The 21153-nt window shown below is 44.8% G+C and overlaps 2 protein-coding genes and 1 pseudogene across 4 annotated transcripts; 1 reads left to right on the top strand and 2 right to left on the bottom strand.

The window, feature by feature from the left end:
- Positions 1-4406: 4406 nt before the first annotated feature.
- LOC123048181 (uncharacterized) lies at positions 4407-6833 on the top strand (annotated as a pseudogene).
- A 211-nt stretch (positions 6834-7044) lies between these two features.
- On the bottom strand, positions 7045-11268 carry LOC123051002 (fructokinase-like 2, chloroplastic). 3 transcript variants are annotated; one of them, XM_044473730.1, is made up of 7 exons: positions 11158-11268; positions 10877-10919; positions 10577-10687; positions 9797-10095; positions 9033-9679; positions 8012-8480; positions 7045-7714 (listed from the first exon to the last, which is right to left on the bottom strand). In XM_044473730.1, the coding sequence occupies exons 3-7, from the start codon at positions 10633-10635 to the stop codon at positions 7452-7454; spliced, it is 1737 nt and encodes a 578-aa protein (XP_044329665.1). In that variant the 5' UTR covers positions 10636-10687; positions 10877-10919; positions 11158-11268; the 3' UTR covers positions 7045-7451. The 3 variants fall into 3 exon arrangements, with proteins under 3 accessions (XP_044329665.1, XP_044329666.1, XP_044329668.1); XM_044473731.1 differs by having other exon boundaries at positions 10577-10682; positions 11158-11246; XM_044473733.1 differs by having other exon boundaries at positions 10577-10752; positions 11158-11231.
- A 5862-nt stretch (positions 11269-17130) lies between these two features.
- Positions 17131-19506, bottom strand: LOC123048180 (uncharacterized). The gene is made up of 4 exons (XM_044471333.1): positions 19306-19506; positions 17832-18501; positions 17660-17757; positions 17131-17568 (listed from the first exon to the last, which is right to left on the bottom strand). The coding sequence occupies exons 1-3, from the start codon at positions 19395-19397 to the stop codon at positions 17674-17676; spliced, it is 846 nt and encodes a 281-aa protein (XP_044327268.1). The 5' UTR covers positions 19398-19506; the 3' UTR covers positions 17131-17568; positions 17660-17673.
- Between the last annotated feature and the right edge of the window lie 1647 nt (positions 19507-21153).

The raw sequence follows: 21153 nt of genomic DNA, 5'->3' as shown, positions 1-21153 counted from the left end.
GGTTTTTTCATGGCATAATTTTCACAACATATTCATTTTAAAGTGAAGGTTTCCCTACCCTAGACTCTGTGTCAACAATAGAATTCTAAACAATGTATACATCCTCAGATGATGGCAAGCAAGCCAACATTAATCTTACTCTAGATTGAGATTTTTTTTCTTAGGAAACACAATATGAAGGCAGATGTTCTCATATATGCACACACTTATCTTTATGAATGCACACACCTACGCCCTACTTCTATGAGTATCTTTGGACTGAGTCGATCAATCTTGAAATTGATCAGGTCATCACACGCGTCTTGTAGATGACGAAAATGCCGTCTCCTCTTAAATGAATACTGCCGAAAAGTCAGGAGTACATCTAAAAATGCAAATACCTATGCCAAGTCTAAGGCTTGAATCTAGATGGTCGGATGAATTAATTACACCACAAGAAACTTAACAATTTGAGCTACCCTTAGGGCATTTCTAACCGATCCCCTATATCAACTTAGTGGAGTATATTTGGCTTTTTACTCCACTAAGTTTGACATAACCGATCCCAAAAACGGCTTAGTGGAGTATAATTTTTACTGCTTCCCTATCCATCGGTATATTTACTTCTTCTCTTCGCGGCCGAGTAAAATCGGCTCTCTTCTCCCCATCTCCTCTCCCCCCCACCCGCACCGCCGCCGGTGCGCCCCCCGTCCTCCCCTGCCCCTTCGATGGCCAGACGTGGTTGCCGCCGACCTGCAGTGCGGATCCGTGCCGCCATGCGCGCGAATCGTCCTCCGCGGGTGCTTCATCGAGCCCCCATCGCCGCTCGCCCGATCCACCCGCCGCCGCGCCTCTACACCGGTTCGAGGACTTCCTCGTCCTCACTCCGCCCCGGGCGCCGACGAGGACCTACCTCGGGGTCCGGCAGCGGCGGTGGGGGACATTGGTGGCCGAAATCACGGATCGGGAGACCCACCCCCGGCGGTGGCTCGGGAGCTTCCATACGGTCGAGCTCGCGGCCATGGAGTACGACCGCTGGCAGGTCCGCTACCACGGCGGAGCGACCCGGCTCAACTTCCCCTTCGGCACGGCTCTGGTCCACCTCGTCCCGCCAAAGCCAAAATGTTAACAGAACATCCGCGAGCAAAGCCAGAACAGAGTCATCTTCATCCATCTCCATCAACCCAAGCCGCCGCATTTTCATCTCCATAGCCGCCATCACCACCATAGTTCATCTACCCCTAGATCATACTTGTAATCGTGCATCGCACACGGCATTTATTGTAAGACATATTATCAATCAGTCCATCTCCGTGATGTGTTCTTCATGTGATCTGATCTTCATATGGGAGTAGTTTAGTATGGTATGGGTTGAGGCAATAGCCTTGGAACCCTCTGTATTAGTTGTGGGGATCAATGGAAGTGATTTGAATTAACGTCCCGTATGTGTTAAATAAAATTGTTCCGTAGATGTCTCTTGTCTTGTTTGTGTTCTTCATCCTTGCAGGTACCCAGGATCATGGAGAGCGAGCCACGGAGAGGCTAAGGGCAGGGATACCGTGAAGTTTTATTCTGAACAGTAGTGACAGAAGGGTTTCGTACTGTAACACGGATCCTATCTTTGGGGATTCATGAGGTGTGGCCATTAAATGCCCAAAGTTCTTATCTGATTATTGCACTCTTAATTATTGAGGCAACCCCACGAGACGGATAGGGCCTTCAGTTGGACAACTGACTCTTGATGCAGGACTCGTGCTGGTCAAGACGCAATTTGGACACATCCACCACTTCGGTTCGTAACAAGCACATTGTGATGGGTGACTTCCATCGCACAAATTAAGATCATATTTCGTCCCATCGCAGATACATGGTTGTAAGCATTAAGACCTCATGCCCTTACCTCTTTTTATTATAAGTGTTCAACTCAAAGTTGTTTAATTTCGACCCGGTCAAAAACTGGAATTGTTTCTTTAACAAAAGCCTCCTAGAGACGCTAGCTTAAAGGGGACCTTCCTCTCGTGGGTTCGATGACTCAGAGTCACCTCTGGGAAAAAGGTGTGGGTACTTCATGTTGCATTTCCGGATCACTAAGGAGGTTATCACATCTCTCAGACACTATTTCTCTGTGGAGTTCCAGGAGGCATAAGCTGTGAAACTATTTCACGGTCACTAAATATGTTGGCTAAACTCGTGACTAAGATATTCACCTATGTGATCTAATCGCAGGAACTTAATCTTTCTGCCAAGATGATTCTCTATCCTGTTCTGAAATTTCTTTAACTTTTCAAAGGTTTCAAACTTATGTTCCATCAAATAGATATAACCATACTTACTAAAGTCGCCAGTTAAAGTCGAGAAGTATAAATATCCACCATGCGCGCGTCGGTGTGCTTATTGGATCACATACATCACTATATATCATTTCCAATAATTTATCGGCCCATTCAGGATGACCTGTGAAGGGCGCCTTGGTCATCTTTCCTATCATACAAGCTTCACATGTGTCAAATTATTCAAAATCAAAAGATGGTAATTTTTTCCATATGATAATTTCCGATGTGTCTAAGTCGGCGGTGCCGGATGAAAATTGTATTTGTATTAGTCTTCATAAGACGTTTAGCTTCTACGTTAAAAACGTCATTTCCACATTAAAGATTCAAAATAAATAGCTCATTTAGAATAGGTGCAAATTCATAAAACATATTCTTAAAATAAATGGAACAATCGTTATTCTCTGAATTATAAGAATATCCATCACATATCAAACTCGAACCCGGGATAATGTTTGTACACAATGCCAGAGCAAAATAACAATTATTTAATTATCAAAAATATTTGGAAGAAAAATTGAAAGGCATGGCGACAGCTTGAGCGGAGATCTAGACACCATTCCCAACACGCATCTGCACTTCATTAAATATTTATACTAAATTTGTGTACTTATTTGTAACTCATTTGTTATCACATAATAGTTGTAGTTAATACATATTGCTGTAACTTATTTGTTATGATTAACTATAAGATTATGATACTAAATATTAATAAAATTCTTTCTCATGCTATAATTTTAATGTCTATCATTGAAAAGGGGGAATACGTTGTGCTAAATTTCAATATTTTTAATGATTAGATTGATAGATACATTAAGCCTTAAAAAGGTATTTAAGCCTAATCGCCATAAATGTTGGTAAAAAATAGAGCTACAAAATTGCATGATTCTAAAGATTAATTTGTTATGATGGCATGAACATGTAGAAATATTCTGATGATAGTTTCTTCTTTATAATTAGTTATAAAAAAATAAAAAATTCTATAGTGTATACAATGTTTATGAGGAGTTTGTTACCAATTCATTAACATGTTGTATTATCCTTTTTTCTTGTCAAATGTCTCTCACATTTTACATTCGGTTCAATACCATTGATATACATGTGTGTTTTATATTTGCTAATGAAAAAAATCGTCCAACTAAATACTATTTAGCATATAACAAGTAGAGCACTCAAACGAGAGACACTAACAACCTAACTAAAGTAGCCGCGACATATATCATATTAATTTTTGATATGAGCTTACATGACATTTCATATTGATTTGTGATGTGGGCTTATGTACTCCAACAAATTGAATCTTATTATTTTTTAGGATTTATTACTCTCTTGGACATAATAACTATGGACTAGTGGTGTAGTGGTTAATAAGAAAATTAGTATGTGGGCTAGGGCCTCCTTCCTTGGAGACTCGGGCGGTCACCCTGTTTTGCCCAACATATGGACCAACACTGGTGATGTGGTTGATAATTGCACATGGTGATCAGATTTTGGTTATTATGGATCATAAGGGTCATCGTGTAGCTGCAACTGAAATATCAGGCAATGTTGTAAGGGTATGGATAAAAAAATCGCATGCTGTAAGAGAATAATAACACCTTCGTCTTAGCAAACATTCGCATTGTAGCAATACTTCCTGATCCAGCACATTGTAGCAAACTAGTGATTCATCTACCAAGCAAGAAAGAGGGACATGGCCCGCATCACCAAAGCAAGGAAGCTAGAAACAACGTACTGGGTCGACGAGAAGAGATTTCATGGAGAGAGGGTGGCGGTAGTGGCGGCGAGGACAGATCCACAGTTAGAGGAAGAGCGCAGTGGCACAGAGGATGCCAACATATTGTTTTTGAGGACGCCGACATATGCCGCGGGGCATTTGTGAACACACACTTCTCTACTAATCCTCACGAGGAGTCTTTTTGGGCTTCTTTCAAAGCAGCTCAAGGGCCTTTGAGACTCTTTTATGTGGGCCGGTCTTAGCGTGTTGGTCCGCCGATAGCCCGTGTGCCCGGCGCATGTGAGCCTGACCCGACATGTTTATAATTAGGTCGTGCTGGCATGTGGCCCGCCTAGGGCCGTGAGGCCGGGCACGAGTGCCGACACGTCATGACCCGTTTAGTTTTATATGTTTTATTTTATTTTTATGCAGCCTAATAGGTTGAATATAGGCCCAAATCAGCCCAATAATCTGAATTCTACACGGGCCGGCACTCCGGCGCACCATGCCAGCACCACTCATGTACTTGGCGTGACTGGGGTGGGCCGTGCCGGGCCGTCCCATTTCGCCAGGTTTGCACTCGATCGATTCGAGCGGGCCGGTCCTCCTCGCTCCCCTTCCACCCCACTCATTCCTCGCCTCGGGAGCCCCGAGCCCTAACTCCATGGCCGGCGGCGATTCTTCTTCTTCTTCTTCTTCCACGGCGAGAGAGGAAGGGAGGGCGAGCGCGCGGCTGCGGAAGAAGCAGAAGCTGCAGCAGCAGGAGGAGGAAGAGAAGGGGCCGAATCCTCTGGACCCAAGGTTCAGCGACTACGACCCCAAGGAAGGCGATTACGTCTTCACCCGCTTCCAACACTCTACGCTCGACCTCCACATGGAGTGTACGCCACTACGCCCTACTGTTAGTTTTTTTTTCAGTTTGGCATCCTAGTTTTGTGTCTGATAGATCGTCTGAATTTAAATGCAAATCGTCCGGCGATCAGGTGTTCCACTCCACGGGGCCAGTTTATATGTGCATGCGTAATCCCATGTTTTGCCAATATATCACAATCATTTGAGAACTAAAGTCCAGTTACTGTCAAAAAAAAAGTATATGATGTTTTGCCTTACTGAGTACTGTAGCTCTGCTACTTCACTGCTGCATCCTAGATAGATGGACAACTAACTTTGAGTTTGAGGACTGCATTTCGATTCATTCCTCAATCATAATCTCTTCTTTCGGCAGCACCTGTTGGTGCAATGCACAATACTAATAGGATCTTCCCAGAAGAGGGGTTCCAGTTCTGTAACTCGGCAAACATTGTCTCGGTCAATCTCGTTTCCTCCGACTATGGATATATACCCGCTCAACGTCTACGGCACCATCATAGCCAGGGACAGTCTAGATCGCCAACGCGTCTATTTATTCCAGCGTGCCAATGACGATTGCCAGAACATCAGCTCCAAGGTATTATTGTTTCTAACCCCCGATTGGCAAATCCGACAGCTTTTTCCCCCCATTTTTCCCCCAAGTGTAATTGCGACATATATGCACTTGTTTCCTCGTTCCTCGTGGCCACAGAAGCACACAACCATGTTACTCGTCAAGTGAATAACTCTTCGTTGCTGCTTGTGGTTTGCATCATGTTATGGGAATTTATTCATGCAGGAACACCATTCATTCTATAATATGTATTTTTCAGAAAAAAGATGGTTTTATGTTTTGTATATTACTCCTATTTTAATAATGAACCTGGTAGACGGGTATATTAATGGTTCACATTTTTGCCAAGTATCTAAGAAGAGACTAGTCCCCGTACAATTAGTGTTGATTTTAAATACCACCAATACCACAATTAATTCTAGCAGTAATTAATCGGGTTGCTACTGCAATTAATCTATTCTGATAACCTTGTTTTATCATTGAAACAGAGCTAAATATACACCGTGTTTAATCAAACTTCCTTTGCAGAATGATGCGTTGGTTTTGACTGGCCCAAAGAGAGGACTGATGATATGTGATTCAATAATCTTTGAAGTTGATCTGAAGGTCAAGGATGTGAATGGCAGAAAGGTGAAGGACGAGAGAGTTAGCAAAGGCTTAATGGAGATTAATGGCATCAAAAGACTCTCATATCCACCGAAATACCAGGTTCAAACCGAAAAACTTGTCAGCATGCACAGCACATTGGATTTGAACTACACGTTTGTAAGGAATGCTGTGGAGGGCACCGTTGAGGGACCTGTTGATTTCCATGGGAAAATCGTCGCTCGCACTAGCAGCTTTCCATGTGACATTATGCTACATGATAGCGAACTTGCTGGGATGCTAACAGCCGGTGACGGTGGAATCCTGCAAACAGCGCGCCGCGTGGTCAGCGTCTCTATTGATGAGACGCTCCTGTTGACCGTTGCTGCTGCTACCAGTGGTGTCGGCACCGTTGAGTTTACTCCAAAGCGCGGCAACTATGATGAAGAGAAAATCACTTGCGGCAACTATAAGATGCTGGTGAAGGTCACTTGGTCCACTGTGTGCTGGTGAAGGTCACCTGGTCCATTGTGCATCGCTGATTCCGTGCGTTCCTGGTTGAACATGCTATATCCAAATTAATATGTGTGTGCTCTGTATATGCTGTCGTACTAAATATGTCTATGCTGTTGGTGGAAGCTTAATTATCACTCTTTGTTACCAGGCCGTTACTACTGAGTGGGGTAAGAATGATTTTATCCAGCATGTTTCAATAGCACACATATAATGGCTTCCACGTCCTGACCTCTGCCATTCTGTAGCTCTCTGTTTCTTTGTTTTCCTCAGTAGTTGTACTCGGGGCTCCTCCTTTTATGAATGAAATGAAAAGCATCATGCAGAAATGTGGGCACCTTTCCTTTGCAGACTGGAGAATCTGCATATCTGGACTTGTGTGTGCAAACTGAACTTGTGTCGATTCCGCTTTGACGCGAGTAAATGAAATCAGCATTCAGGTTAACAAAACAACAGAAATACTTGGCAAAGTTAGACAGAACAAAGCCAACAACAACTAAGCTAGTACAAACTTTGAATTGAAAGGCAGGTCTCTTTGGTTTCATGTATGTATTCGGAGCTAAGATTTCTAACAAGTACCTGACTGACATATGCATTTCATATAGGATGTTATTAGGACAATGAACCACAGCACAGCTCACAACCCACAGGGCTTTAAACACCAGCTAGAAATCTCAGACCTCATCAACTTCCTACTAGTGTTCCTTCTATCTGTAAAAGAAAAACATACCAAACTAGAAAGCAGCAGGTCTAAAACTAACCCTCCTGAACACTAACTCCAGTTGCGAACCTAGGCGAGAAACTGCAGGTTTAAGCTAATCTTTCTGAACACCAACTCCAACTAAGAGCACGTAAGCGCCGTGTAGTGTATAGATGTCGACTTCCTTCCTACACATTCTTCAGTTCACTCCACGTGCGCGAGCTCGCTGCCCGATGGGTTCACGGGTTGCATGGCGTCGGGGATGGTACGGTATTCCCTCTCCGTGATAAATCTTGCTTCCTCATGTTCGCTGCTTGGTTCTGCTATCCCTCTGGGAAGGAATCCCCGCTCCCGTGCGGCCAGCCACTGATCGATGACGCCGCATTTGATGGCGTGCTTCGCTGTCTTGTGCAAGTAGACCTTGTCCGTCACCAGGTGAGGGTTGATCGACAGCATATTCATCAGGGCTGAAAAAAAGGCAATATGCACATCTTGTCACCTAAACTGTATTTAGTTCACACAAACATCAGGAGTAATTATTAAAACACATAAAAGATGAAGCGTCATTAATCATGTCAGTTAACATATGTTGATGTCCAGATTTAGAAAGACTTAAAAATAGCGTTATAACAAATGGATATTACACAGTAAAAATAGGAGGTATTAAGTATTGTGCTGACATTTCCTAATGTTTTCTTGATGATGTGAAATTAGTGCCATATTCTGCACAGGTCAAGAGGGAAAAAATGTATCATATTTGGTACCTGCAGCAATGGTATCTCCTGACTGTGACATTTCACTGGTGAAAGGAGTAATCGGCGCATCTTCCGTCCCACGAACCGAGCCATTTTGTTTTTCTGTGTAGTAGTGTATCTTCGAGGTCCCGTTGGTCACAAAGAGGACCTTCAGATTGTCATGCCATACCTTCATAACAACTTCTGGGCTGTAGTGTGCGAATTCAGATTTCTCGTCTTTTGTGTCAGAATTCTCAGATGGTTTAATACCACAGAGAAACTCAAGTTCCTGCTTCGTGACTTCGATGATATCAGCAGCTTCCCACGCATCCTTGATGAGTGATTTGGTCTCCTTACTAGATGACCATAGTGGCATTGGAAGATTAAGATCAAAGAATGTTATTCCACCAAATTTCTTGGAGACCTCAATCGCTTTTAACAATGATGACCGTGTAGTCGGCTCTAGCAAAGCTGACGAATTATAGTAAAACATCTTAGCCTGCATTAAAAGCATAAGAAGGTCATATCTCTGTTAAAAGCATTAAAAGCAAAGCTGACAAATAATAACTACTTGATTTACCTAAACTCAGAGTGGATATTACACAGAGACCTTTAGACTCTGAAGTTTGAACTAGTTATTCCTTATAAATTCTTGATATGCTCTTTTAATTTGGGAGAAAAACAATTAGGTGCTCAACTGTAGCGAAGATATCCTACAAGTTTTTAGTATATGGAGCGACAGTCAGCACTTCACTATTACATAGGTTTTTATGCAATTCTAATTTTCATCAAGTTATAAAAAAACCATAGCACAAGTCTCTGCCAAAAAACAACAAACTGGAAATATTTCTGCACCTTCTGTCTAAAAAATAAAGGTACAAAGTCTTCCTCAGGTGAATTACATAGAGACTATTTTTATGATCATTAACTAAGCATCAATCAGGAATTACCATATTAAGTACTCCCTCCGTAAAGAAATATAAGAGGGAGTAGTAACAAGAATGTAGGATATGGTGTCCTTGGAACTTTATTTTGATGGGCTTGTCTTTACCTCTTTTAGAACATCTGGGTTGATATCAGATTGCAGAAAAGAATCCTCTGCACATGGTTTAACACAGCTTGTGTTCAAGCTACCTCTGCTGGTCACCTTCATTAAGGACATGGCAGTCGGCGCTGAAGGATCCAAACTAACTGCTCGAGTTTGAACTCCGTTGACATTTAAGTGATACAGCATACTCTGACCATACTCATCATCGCCTAATTTTCCCATGAACACAACCCGGCCTCCAAGAGCTGCTAGAGCAAGGGCGACATTGGATGATGACCCTCCAGGTGCCCTCACAAATTCATCTGGAGACCAAAACATATCCTTCATCCTACTATGAATCTCACGATCCACCAACCTATTAGCAGGTCTTCCAGAAGGAATAAATGAGTACTTGGCTGGTCCAAAGCAGCAGACAAGAGGCGTTAATTTGTCAACCTCTCCAATATCCTGTGATAACAATGCCTCTACTTTACTTTCAAGATCAATGACTGAACTGTGAACTTCCATTTCATTAGAGGGCATCAGATCTTTGCTCTGATCTTCCCCTTCATCATCACTTAATTGTTCAGCCGTCTTAACTTTTCTTCTGCCCCTCTTCTTTGGTTCTTTTGGCTTGTCAGCCTCCTCTGCGGAGGATGCAGTAGTGGCAGCTGCGACATAGGAGAGAAGTTGAATTGCTAAGGGACGTGATCTAGCAAAATCATAAAGCCCATTGACCAATATACAATAAGAAGAGTACTCTTGAATGCAAAAAATATGTGGGTTACCTTTCTTCCGACCTCTCTTTTTAACTATCTTAGGCTGTTCAGGGGATGCATCTTCAGTGTCACTTTGGCCTTCTTTTGTGTCCCCATCTGATGTATCTATGGTGGCTTTCTTTCTTCCACGTTTCGCAGGTTTTTTCTTGGCCTTTGGGGTCTCAGCATCACTGTCTTCACCACTTGAGCCTTCTTCTACATCTTGAGAACTCTTCTTTGACACAAAACTCGCGTTTCGGTGAAGCAACCCCATTTTAGTCTTGGTCATATTCTTTCCCCAGATGGTGGGCTTATAATGCAATTGACCCCTGTGATGAGCGGTTAAATTAGGCAAGTTCATGGTTAAAGGGATTAAGTAGTTAATCAGTTGAAACAGATGAATATCAGAATATGTTGGTATGGTATAAACCTAACGTTTGACCACTTGACTTTTCATACTCGGCAGTGTTGGTTGGATATGAGTGCTGAATGGCATATCTCACTTGCGGATAATTTTTCTAGTAATAACTAGCTGACCATGGGAATGGAGAAGATATACACCAAAAATGGAACAGACAAGTTGGCAGTAATCCCAGGCTCCCAGTGAAGCACCATATATGCAAGACAAGATTGAAAAGAAATCTGCAGCGTTCATGTAATAAATTTTCCCGGACTCGCCACTTCCATGGCGACACAATCCAAGAGAAATCACCGCAAATTCAGCTTCGTGAGAAGGGGAAAAAATCCATCTCCCTGAAGGAGTACATCGCTGGCGAAACATACCAAGGCGAGGGACGGTGAGTGAATTACCTGATGCAGTAATAAGGCAGGGAGCAAGCGAACTGAGGAGGGAGAAGAAGAGACGCCATGGATGGATGCTAGATGGATAACTCGCTGTTTGAGCAAAGAATCCTCACTGCACTGAAGAAATGCTTGGATGTCAGTAATTGGTGTCGCAATGCACAGGAACAGGAACAGGATACACCCTGCACAAGAACAGGTTAACACAGGGAACTAAGAACTCGTAGTGGCAGCACTCGGGCTGCACCTACACACACAGAGAGAATTCATGGCGGAAATGGAAAAACGAATGCATGGTACTGGCGTTACCTTCTCTTGGCTTGGTTTGCTGCTGCAGTGAAATCGAATGGGCCTGGAAAATGGGAGAGAAAGGGTCAGAACCTGAGACCCTGTTCGTGCTCCAGGGATGAAGCAGAGGAGGGATAGAGGGGCGCCGCAGCAGAGCGGAGAGGGAGGGCGCCATGGGAACGGGGAAGGGGGCGGGGCGCCATGGGAGACGAGAAGGGGGCGGGGCGCCATGGGAGGGAAGGGGGCCGCACATGGAGGAGAGATAGGGACGAGCGAGAGCATGGAGAGGATAATGGACTGACCAGCGCCGCCCGCCGTCGCCGTCCGGTGTGGAGCTCTCTCCCCTCTGAGCAGCTCGGTGAGCAAGAAGCGCGGGGATTTGGTGCTGAAAATTACACGCCTGCCCTCGCTCTGAGGATAAGGTGCCGAGCCGTAACACTGAGCAGGAAGCGTACTCCTATGGGAATACGCTTACTCATGCTAAAGCCGTATTTGGTAGGATACGCCAGTCGATCGGGCAAACGGATTTTGTCCATCACCATATATACAGTGCCGTATAAGCCCCGGGCCAGCCTTGTAGCTACAGTAACTACTGTTGCTATAGTGTGTCACTGTAGCCGGGACCCGCATGCCTACACCCCTGGCGATATACATGGCCGGCGATAGCACATACCGGTACAACACAAATGATGACATATGACCTACATCCTACCAACACGAACCGATATAGGTGAAGATGGGCTTGGAGAGAGTGCCATAATGGAAACAGGGAAAGAAGAATAACCCAAATCTAGTCAAATCTGAGTTACTTTGTGCTTGGTACGCTTAGGGTCCATTTGTATGAGTAGTCTATTCGGCGAGCTTCTAGTGTGATGAGAGTGGTAGCGGGCTCGCCAACGATGGATTAACATTTCGGTTTTATTAGTACGACGGGCGGTCAAGATAGCCTTATGCCAAAACGAGATTTGTCAGGCCGTGATCGCACATTCGAACACATGGGCATATGGATGGTTTTACCCTGGGCATCTAGGGTTTCTTCACTCCACCGACTTTCTGCTAACACTGAGTTTTATCCTCCCTTTCGGGACCTCGCTCTCAATCACTCATGCACCAGCGGAGTGTCGGCGTGACCATCCTGGGCCCTCCCCCCCCCCCCCCCCCCCCTTCTGTGAGGAAATTCATCATAGTCCTACTGCCAATATCTCGTCTAATCCCCCAACTTTGTTAATCTCTGTGGTTATTTCTTGTATGTTATATTATCCTGTTTGCCCCCCCCCCCTCCTCGATTTTGCTTCACCCTCCATCACTACTCTCATGGGAGCTCTGGTTGATCAAGGAGGCGGTTCGATTGCCATCGTTTGTTGTGCTGCTATCAACTTGTCGTGTCACAGACGTTTTCGAGATGTTGTTGCTGGATCGATGCCCATCCACACACCACCGTGTACCGATTCCAAACACTGGCCAACCGTCGCGACCCTCTCATGTGATTTTTCCACAGTCCATGTGACCATCGTCGCCAACATGAACCTTCATCGCTCCTCCCCATTCCTTCGAGTTGTTGAACACAGTGGCAGAGCTAGCCGAGTATGGCTGGGGGCCAAATAGAAAATAGGAACGTTGGGGGGGGGGGGCGATGAATACACTTAGCTTTAATCTTACCACCTAATAAAAATTTCTTCAGGGATTTTTCTAATCCTGGGGGGGGGGGCATATGCCCCCCCGGTAACACACATAGCTCCGCCATTGGTTGACCATGTCATTGCCCCTCATGCATCCATGCGCCGTGCTCCCTCCATTGACGCCGAGTAGCGGCATGGTAGAAGCTCACTGGTTCAGCCGTCGATCTTTGACCAGGGTCAACGTGTAGTGAGGGGTGGTGGTCGAGGTGCATAGCCACTTCTCCGGCATGGTTGGAGAAACAAAGAATGCAATTTTTTTTAGAAAAGCACCCCAGGTACCCCAACTTGCACTGGATGTGATGATTTACTCCCCAGCCTATCACAGCGTGACAAGTGGCAGCAAGGTGGCCAGACCGCTCGTCGCCCGCACTTTTGCAAAAAAACACCCTGCCATCTTCTCAAGTTAACCTGCACTACAGGAGACCACCTGAATTAAATCTGCCTGAAATCCACTTCGCATCCGTTCGAGGATACAGTTGTTGTCCTGTCGGGGGCGATAGGAGTTCACGGGCTGGCGGGGTGATGGTGACGTCAGCGTCGAAGGCGTTGTCGCCAATGTTCGCCGGCAGCGTGGAGGCGCCTGCATCTGCTCATCTCGTCCGCCCGTTGGGCGTCTTCCCTCCTGATTACTGTGAGCCATTTTCCTCCCTCTCCTCTGCTTTGCTCTGCCGCTCGTCGCCCCGCCGTTTGCGCCGTTCACAGTAGCTCAAATCGGTGCCATTGGATCTCGATTTAAGGCCCTTCTAGTGGTGTTTCTTGCGTAGGGTCATGTATGACGCAGTAGAGCTAGGGTTTCGGTCGATGATTTTGGGCTTGGGTTTGGCATGAGAGCTAAGGGTTTATGGCGGATAAATTAGATGTTCAGGCCTTTTAAGTTGGTGTTTAGTTCTGCTCTAACTTGTACTGTAGTCATGGATCTGTATGTGGTTAAATTCAACTCTTTTTTGCTCTTGAATATGTTTTGTACATAGTGTAAATTGTGCTAAATTTATGAACCATTTAGTTTAGTTTTGGTAATGCTAATGCTATTTGCAGTGCAGTTTCAGTTAATTGAATGGTCGTGTTAATGTTGTATTTCATTTATGGTCATGTTTATACACCAGCAATTGCTGCACTTACACTGCTTTGTTTATCTTTAGTTAACTGAATATTTTCAGTTTACTGTAGTTAACTGAACATTTTCAGTTTACTGAACCTTAAGTTGTTGTAGTTTACTGAATCTGATGCAGTGTTCTTTTGTTAATTGAATTATTTTCATTCAACTGAATATTCAGTTAACTGAATATCGTTACTGAACTTTACTGAATTTTGTGCACTTTTGAAGTTCATTTATGCAGTGCTTAGTCATCACAAAGTTCATTCTTTTGGATGCAGTGTGTGATGTAGCAAATGGAGAAAGGGTAGATAGTCCATTTTTTACACTGGAACTTGAGCATGATGGAATTTTCTGTGGCCCAGTCAGTAAGCAGGAGTACTGGAACCCTTCTGTTGAGGTGCTAGATTATGTTGACTCTGGCACTTTCTCCTATGCATTCCTTGAGCAACACTTGCCTTGGTTGGGATATCCAGTGATTGAACACATCATTTACTGGTGCAAACCAAAAACCAATCTCAGATGGTTTGATCAGAATTAGAGGTGATGAGGATTTCCAGCATATGATCAGAGCTAGTGCTGAGCATAAAATGCTTGTACTCATGGTTGACCATACAGATTTCATCAGCAACTTCAGTTCTGATTTGGTGTGCACATTGCCCCTGTCTTTGATAATAGCAACAACAAGTTTTGCAGCAGCAAGTGCATCCTCTTCCCATAGCCTAATATCAGTCTTTTAGAGTTAACGATCAAGTGTCAATGCACATCACCATGCGAATGTATCTCTACACTAGTCGCAGACTGATGAGTAAACTCAAGTTAATTTGGCAAAGGAAAATCCATGTGATAACCAACAGACGACTGATGCAACAAGAGCAATGTACTTCAAGAAATGCATCTACAGATATAAGAAGAAGGCTGTTGTATCATGTACACTTAGAATATGTGATTAATTAACAAAGATAAAATGATGTACAGGCAAGGTTGCCCTCTATCATCTTGTGCCTCTCTTCTTCGCAACTGATCTTCATCAGCAGCGCAACTTGTTTGTGACAAAATTTTCCTCTGATGCTATATATACAAACCAATGTTGTTGTGTTGGAATGTTTTTTTTACAATGTAGCCTTTTGAAGTCCTTGTGACATGTGAATATGTGATAAATCATGTATCTCGGTATCCAATCAGCCACACAAAAATTCACCCGAGAGACACATTTGATGACAAGCTTCCTGCTGCTGCAACAACGGCGAACACACCGAGAGCGAGCAACCGCAATGGCCTACCGGCAGCAGCACCACTCCTGAATTTTCCTTGTATTCGTTTAATCAAAGGAAGTCCACTATCTTCTGGATTTATAGGTAGAGCCTGCAGTAACGAAAATACGGAACAGTATAGCTATGTGCGGTAAATAATTTGAAGTCAACCTTGAGCAATAGCCATGGTAAACAGAATAGTCACCGATGAATTTCTACTCTACAACACATTTTTTACTCGTATATATATGATTCAACATTTCCTTGATTGCGAAATGCACAACTGAAAAGAAAAGAAAACTTGCCTCGCCAACAAGAATAACCCCAATTGTTTGTGCTTGAGTGGCACATTCTCTTGCCAGCCTCCTTAGTTTCACACGGTCATAGTACTGCTCCATCAGCATCTAAAAATTATCAGAGGGGAGAGAAAAATGAGCGAGATGTTCGACGCGAGCTGCAAAATAGAGCATCCTGCCGGAGCTTACCCAGTCATATCGATCTAGATGCTTCTGCAGTGTTGTGCTTCTCCGTGGTGGTCGGCCATGGCCAACTTCCTCCCGCCGTTCTTCCGCCGGCGGGAAAAAGGTGTGCGCGACGAATCAACCCCCAACACCTTGTTTTCCTGCATCGGTTGCAATTCAAGTGTTGAAGAACAAACACTAAAATCAACAATCCGACATGAAAATTGATTGTTTATATACCACTCCTATATGGTTGTAGAATTTCATTGCAAATGAGAACAAGTACACAGCTCAGATTGGATAGATTTTGTTCACAGGCTTCATGGCAAATTTGCAAGTGATTTTCTATGGTATTTAAATTGGGGAATTACCGAATTAGCAAAGTACCAATCTATTGCAAAATGATGAAAACAAGTATTGGGCTCTAGCCTTTTTATTGTTATTAAGCTGTTGCAGTATGCACGTTTCGATAATAATCCATAGCACTAGTACCTTTTAAGAGTAATATATACTGTAATTGATTGTGATATCTTTTTTCAGATGATGATGAGAGGGAAGAACGGGTGCGTATCGGTGCTTCTCTCTCTCTCAAAACAACGACTGCGATTCTTATTACATTGTTTCATGATGGTCACGTTCTCGATCACGGGTGCTGACCTCTCTCAAACCCGATCGGTGTTGCAGAAATATGACCCCCGGTGCGGCATGCCCAGAGAGGAGTTTGAATGGCGACAGTCCCGGGCCGACACGATGGACAAACGTATGCCCCAGGTGGTGGAGGACTTGGATGTTTTGCTGCGGAGGCTGCGCCCCCACTTCGCCGACGACCCCGACGCCCTCAAGAAGTGGGAAGAGTATGAGAAAGATGTCCGTTATGCGTTTACGCATAGCCTCCGTAGCACCCTCATTTCGCCTGTGTGCATCCCAGTTAGTGATCTAACACCCACATATTCTCTACTTCTCTTGCACATACTAGCAATAATTTGAATGTGATGTTCGGTTCCAGAACTCCGTCGCATACGAGCAGCTGATGCAAAGGAAGGCCTGGTCTAGGACCGTTGCTGGCAGGGTATTTGGAGGCCTGGAGAAGCTGAAACAGGCAGCCACAGTGCCCTCAACAAGGAACAAGAGAACAATTAGAGCCGGGGCAATCGTTGCCGGTGTCGCCGCCGCGTTTGATCTTGGGCTTGCCCTCGGACGAACTCAACTCCATGGAAGCAGGACCAATGAAATGGAACCTAGCTAGCGCCAACGCTGCTGGTTCTCTGAAGTTCTTCAGTCAGTCATATTCCCGTGCTTATTCAGTTAGTCATATTCCCCACGATATAGGAATAAATCCAGTTAGCCATTTTCCCGCAAATGAGAGAGAGATTCAGTTAGCCATTTTCCAGCAAAAATAATAATTTAGTTTTCTATTGACATCTTGTGGAACTCCGATGATGGTCTGAACATTGTGTTGATGTGCTTCTTCTGGGCGTGAGAAAAAATGTAGTGATGGCATATGATCTCCGAGCTTGCTTAATTGATATGTACATTTCTGTCCAGGTGACCGAATAGACTGACAGTTAGAGGTCGCCGAGTTGTTTCCACTATGGGCAGTGAAAAGAACAACCGCATTTTTTTCTTTTCAAAGATTCGTCTGAAAGTCGAGTGCCGTCGTGATCTCATGAGGTTTTCCCAAGTTAAACACTGAAATTGATATAGCTTTGCTGGAATGGAACTTACTTCTGCCTTAAGCTTCATTGCACAAGCTGGATTTGTAACGCTAACACAGGCATATAACGGAATTAAAACTACTAGTACACCTAATTAAGATTCAGAAAGAAACAAAAGAAAGAGCAGTACACGTAATAAAGATTACTTATGAACGATCAAAAGTGACGGATAAACATAAAAGAAAGAAAGCCAGCGATATTCCATAAAATTAAAAGCGAGATTACTTCCCTCGAAATTCCATTTTGCACAACAAGAAGTAATCATCATGAGCAATCAGCAATGTCGATCAATAAAATGTGTAGTCCCTTTCAGCTAAAACTAGAGGAAGATTGATTTGCAGAATTGCACTGTGCATCATCTTCGTCATCCTCCTCTGGTCCTTGAGATGACGGGGATGTGCCTGCCCTGAAGGAGCCAGCATTTCCTATATCACACATGTACCATGGATGCACTTCAGGTTCGCACGCCCTGGAGGAACGACGGGGATGTTGGCAAGCCATCTAGTCTAGTACTGAAATAAAAATGAATAACCATAACTTGGAACTTTGTATTGATTGCAGCTGAGAGGAAAGAAGAAAACGTGTGAAGTACATGTGTATTACCTCGACGGAGGACCTCAAAGTGGAGGCTTCTCCCAGTCGCCTGGGGGAGTTGAAAGCACTTCGTCATCATGGTTGGTCAGGAGAGCTAGCTCATTCTCCTGGAACAATCAATACAATTAAACAAATCATGCACGCAAAGGTAATAAAATTGATCTCATGCAAGGATATGTACCTGTTGGTTGGCATTGGTTGGGGCTCTCTCTGGCTGCACCATTCCTTTTGGTCTAGTCCTGATCTGAGGGCAGGGAAAAGTAGGAGGCCAGATCATGGTAAAAGGATGGATCTTATAAATGTCTCCGTCACCCGGCGCCAACGTGTACACCTTCTCTGCTACCCTTCTCGCAATGTCCAAGTAGATGACAGCGCTGCATATCTCCAAGAATACGACCTCCGCATTGTCCCCGATTGCGTGCAGCTTGACACCAGCATTCTTTCCATTCTCAAGGTTCAACGGATTGAGTAGAACATCTGTAGTACTATTGAGCCGATGAAATCTGCCGAGAAGACAACCGTTCTGAGAACCATAAAGGACACCCCACGTATCAGAGTAGGCATCGAAGGCCGATCTGGCGCGGCAGATCATGGTGTCAAGCCCCTGGATGTGAGGCATCACCATGAACTTTGGGAGCGAGAATTTCCAACATTTCAGGTAGATGCCAAGGAGAGGTGGGTGGAGATTGCGGAAGCGGTGAAGTAAGGCGGGGTCAGAGGTGATGTTGAGCCAGCGCTTGCACACGAGGGCGGCATGGACGAGGCTGGCAGGGAAGACTAGACGAACCAGGATCTCACGGAGAAGGTCATCGTCATCAAGCACCATGGTAATATTCGGCAATGGTGGGGATCTAGGGTAGAACAGATTTACGAAAACGTTAGAAATAACGCAGGATATTAATGAAGGCCAATGTGAGCAAGTATGTTTGTCTCCATTGAAGAACTCTTATTATATTATTGTAAATGTAAAATCTCATGGTTTCTACAACGTACATTACAATATAATCCTCTTAACTAGGCGATCCCGGATGCCGATCAAGTTAACACTTGTTGGTAGAAATATGGGAAGGAGCACTATCCCTGGCCTTTGATGGTATCATGACTTACACGAGGTAGAATATTTTGGAAGGCATGGGATCATGGCACTGTATAATCACTAGGTTTGGAGGAGGTTCACTCTAGGGGTGCATATTCTACGTACATAGTATCTTTCAGATGAAGACATATCAAATTATAACTTGGCAATATGAAAGTGTGATCCCAGTTTATGTGGGCAACTTCTATATCTGTGTGCATATTTACTACCCTCTCCCGTTTTGTAAGGCGACACATAGCTCTAGGTTATTAATTTGATCAACGTAACAAGAGTTATATATATCGTAAAAACCACACCATTAGAAACTCCCTTCAAATACGAATACAACTGTATACTTTTTGCAGCATGTATCTCATGTTTCGTTGGTCATATGAACCGGAAGAGGGGAAAGTATGCTTCCAGTTGCTACTTTGGCATATATATACATCTAAGAATAATCATATATATCCATAGGACCAATATAAAATTCCATCGACCATTCGACCTGTACCCTAGCAAGTCGACAAGAGTAAATAGACAAGGAGACAGTCGAGGTTAGGGCAAGGGTGGGCGTGCAGACCGGGTGCTGGGAGTGGTGGCGGCCGGCGGCAACGATGATCTGGCGGCCTGCGCTCCTCCGTGGCTTCCGGCCATGCCGAGCCTCCTCCACATCGCCGGTTCTCTCTTCACTACTTCCCCGTCGGCGATGAACGTGTTTCGGAGGAGCGGAACCACGGCGATAGATTTGTTACGGAGATAGATTTGTTATATATGGAGATAGATTTTTTATGGGTACTTTTTTCTTTTTGTGGGAATTGTGAGTTTTAATTTTTGTTGCAGAAAAATTATGAGTTTTAAATAGAAGGACAAAAGAACATGAGAAGACCCAACAGGCCAAGACAACCTGTCGCGCGTTCGCATACACACGCTGGCAATTAGGCCCATAATATATATATATATATATATCCTGTAGTGGCCCATATTTCGCGTTTGCATACTCATGCTTTCGAGATATGACACCTAAAAATCGTTAAAAAAACACACACACAGTATCGACGTAGACGCTCATATGCACATATACTCATTCATATGAATGCATGCACGCACACCATACCCCTATGAGCACCTCCGAGAGATTGGGTCGGCATATCATTTTGAAATTGATGATGTCGCCACAGACACCTTCGAAGTCGACGGGAACATCCTCTCCCACTGAATGCACATCACTAGAAGGCCTGAAATAAATTCAGGAAGATGCAAGCATCAATGTCAAGTATATAGGATTTAAACACTGGTGGGCTGAGAATATCACTGTCCTTCTAACCATCCAACCACATGTTGGTTTGCAAAGAAAAAACCTAAATGATGCCTTCGGGCCGACCGGCTAGTATCTGGCGTCGGTCGCACAAGAGGTGTCTGATCTGGCAAGATCCGACACATGAGGGAGGCAGCAACGTGATGTGGGCACCGCTCTATGCCCTCTTTGTCTCTTTCCCCGAACAACACCGGCCACTAATCCCCCCCCCCCCCCCCCGAAGCATTGAACCCACCCTCATCCTCTACTATCTCCTGCATGCGCTCCGTCATTGCTCAACTTGAGCTCCGCCATGGCCCAACTTGAGCTCATGTGCTCCCTCCACCCTCCCTCCTCTCTCCGATGTCCCCACGCTCTGGCACTCCTCCGACGCCCTCCTTTCCACAGCTCTCGTGCTCCCTTAGCGCATATTCTCTTTCGTCCCGGTAACCTTTGCCATGGGCTCTGCTTCAACGGCGGTCACAGTGGCCAAGAGTTGCGAAGCTGGCGACCAAGATGCTGCAACCAGTGGGCTACGACGTGGCCCTCATACTAGAACCGACCACCACAGGATGCTGCAACTAGCACCATCGATGTTGGAACCAGCCACTACGGCTGCTGGCACCAACGAGGCTTGGCGCTGCGTCCGCCGAAAAAAGCTGCAACTAGCACCATCGATGTTGGAACCGGCTGCTGCGGATGCTGGCACCAGTGACACTCTGCGTTGCGTCCGTCGAAAAAAGTTGCGACCAGCACCAACGATGATGAAACCGGCTTGCCACAAATTCTGGTACAGGCGACACTCAGCATTGTGTCCGTCCAAAAAGTTGCAACCAGCACCCACTGATGTTGAACCATCCACTGGTGCTGTCACTGGCCGGTTGATGTATCGTAGTGCAGTTTTGCATGGCAAGCTCCTGGAAGTTTCTTCATTGTTGGTGTCGAGCAATGGTTTGTGGGTATGCCGTCCTCGTCAACCTTCTGCATAGCATTTAGGGCCTTGTCGCATCTGATGACGGTGGCGCAACAGGAGGCAAGGCCTGCGGCAGCGTAATTGGGATGGTCGCGAGAGAGGCGAGGTGCACGACATTTTCTTGCTCGATTGATTGGAGGCACTAAATCCGTCATGTATTC

This window comes from Triticum aestivum, chromosome 2D, assembly GCF_018294505.1.
Source record: "Triticum aestivum cultivar Chinese Spring chromosome 2D, IWGSC CS RefSeq v2.1, whole genome shotgun sequence".
NCBI classification, from domain to species: domain Eukaryota; kingdom Viridiplantae; phylum Streptophyta; class Magnoliopsida; order Poales; family Poaceae; genus Triticum; species Triticum aestivum.
Note: the sequence above shows the minus strand (reverse complement) of the source record. Positions and strands in the feature narration are given on the sequence as shown.

Coding starts and splice junctions, on each gene's coding strand:
- LOC123048180 (XM_044471333.1), bottom strand. CDS start 19,397: ATGTGGAGGAGGCTCGGCATGGCCGGAAGCCACGGAGGAGCGCAGGCC. Junction 18,502..19,305: donor GCCACCACTCCCAGCACCCG/GTCTGCACGCCC, acceptor GTTCTACCCTAG/ATCCCCACCATTGCCGAATA. Junction 17,758..17,831: donor CAACCAATGCCAACCAACAG/GTACATATCCTT, acceptor TGATTGTTCCAG/GAGAATGAGCTAGCTCTCCT.
- LOC123051002 (XM_044473730.1), bottom strand. CDS start 10,635: ATGGCGTCTCTTCTTCTCCCTCCTCAGTTCGCTTGCTCCCTGCCTTAT. Junction 10,096..10,576: donor CTGCCTTATTACTGCATCAG/GTAATTCACTCA, acceptor CGCTCATCACAG/GGGTCAATTGCATTATAAGC. Junction 8,481..9,032: donor ACCCAGATGTTCTAAAAGAG/GTAAAGACAAGC, acceptor CTTTTAATGCAG/GCTAAGATGTTTTACTATAA.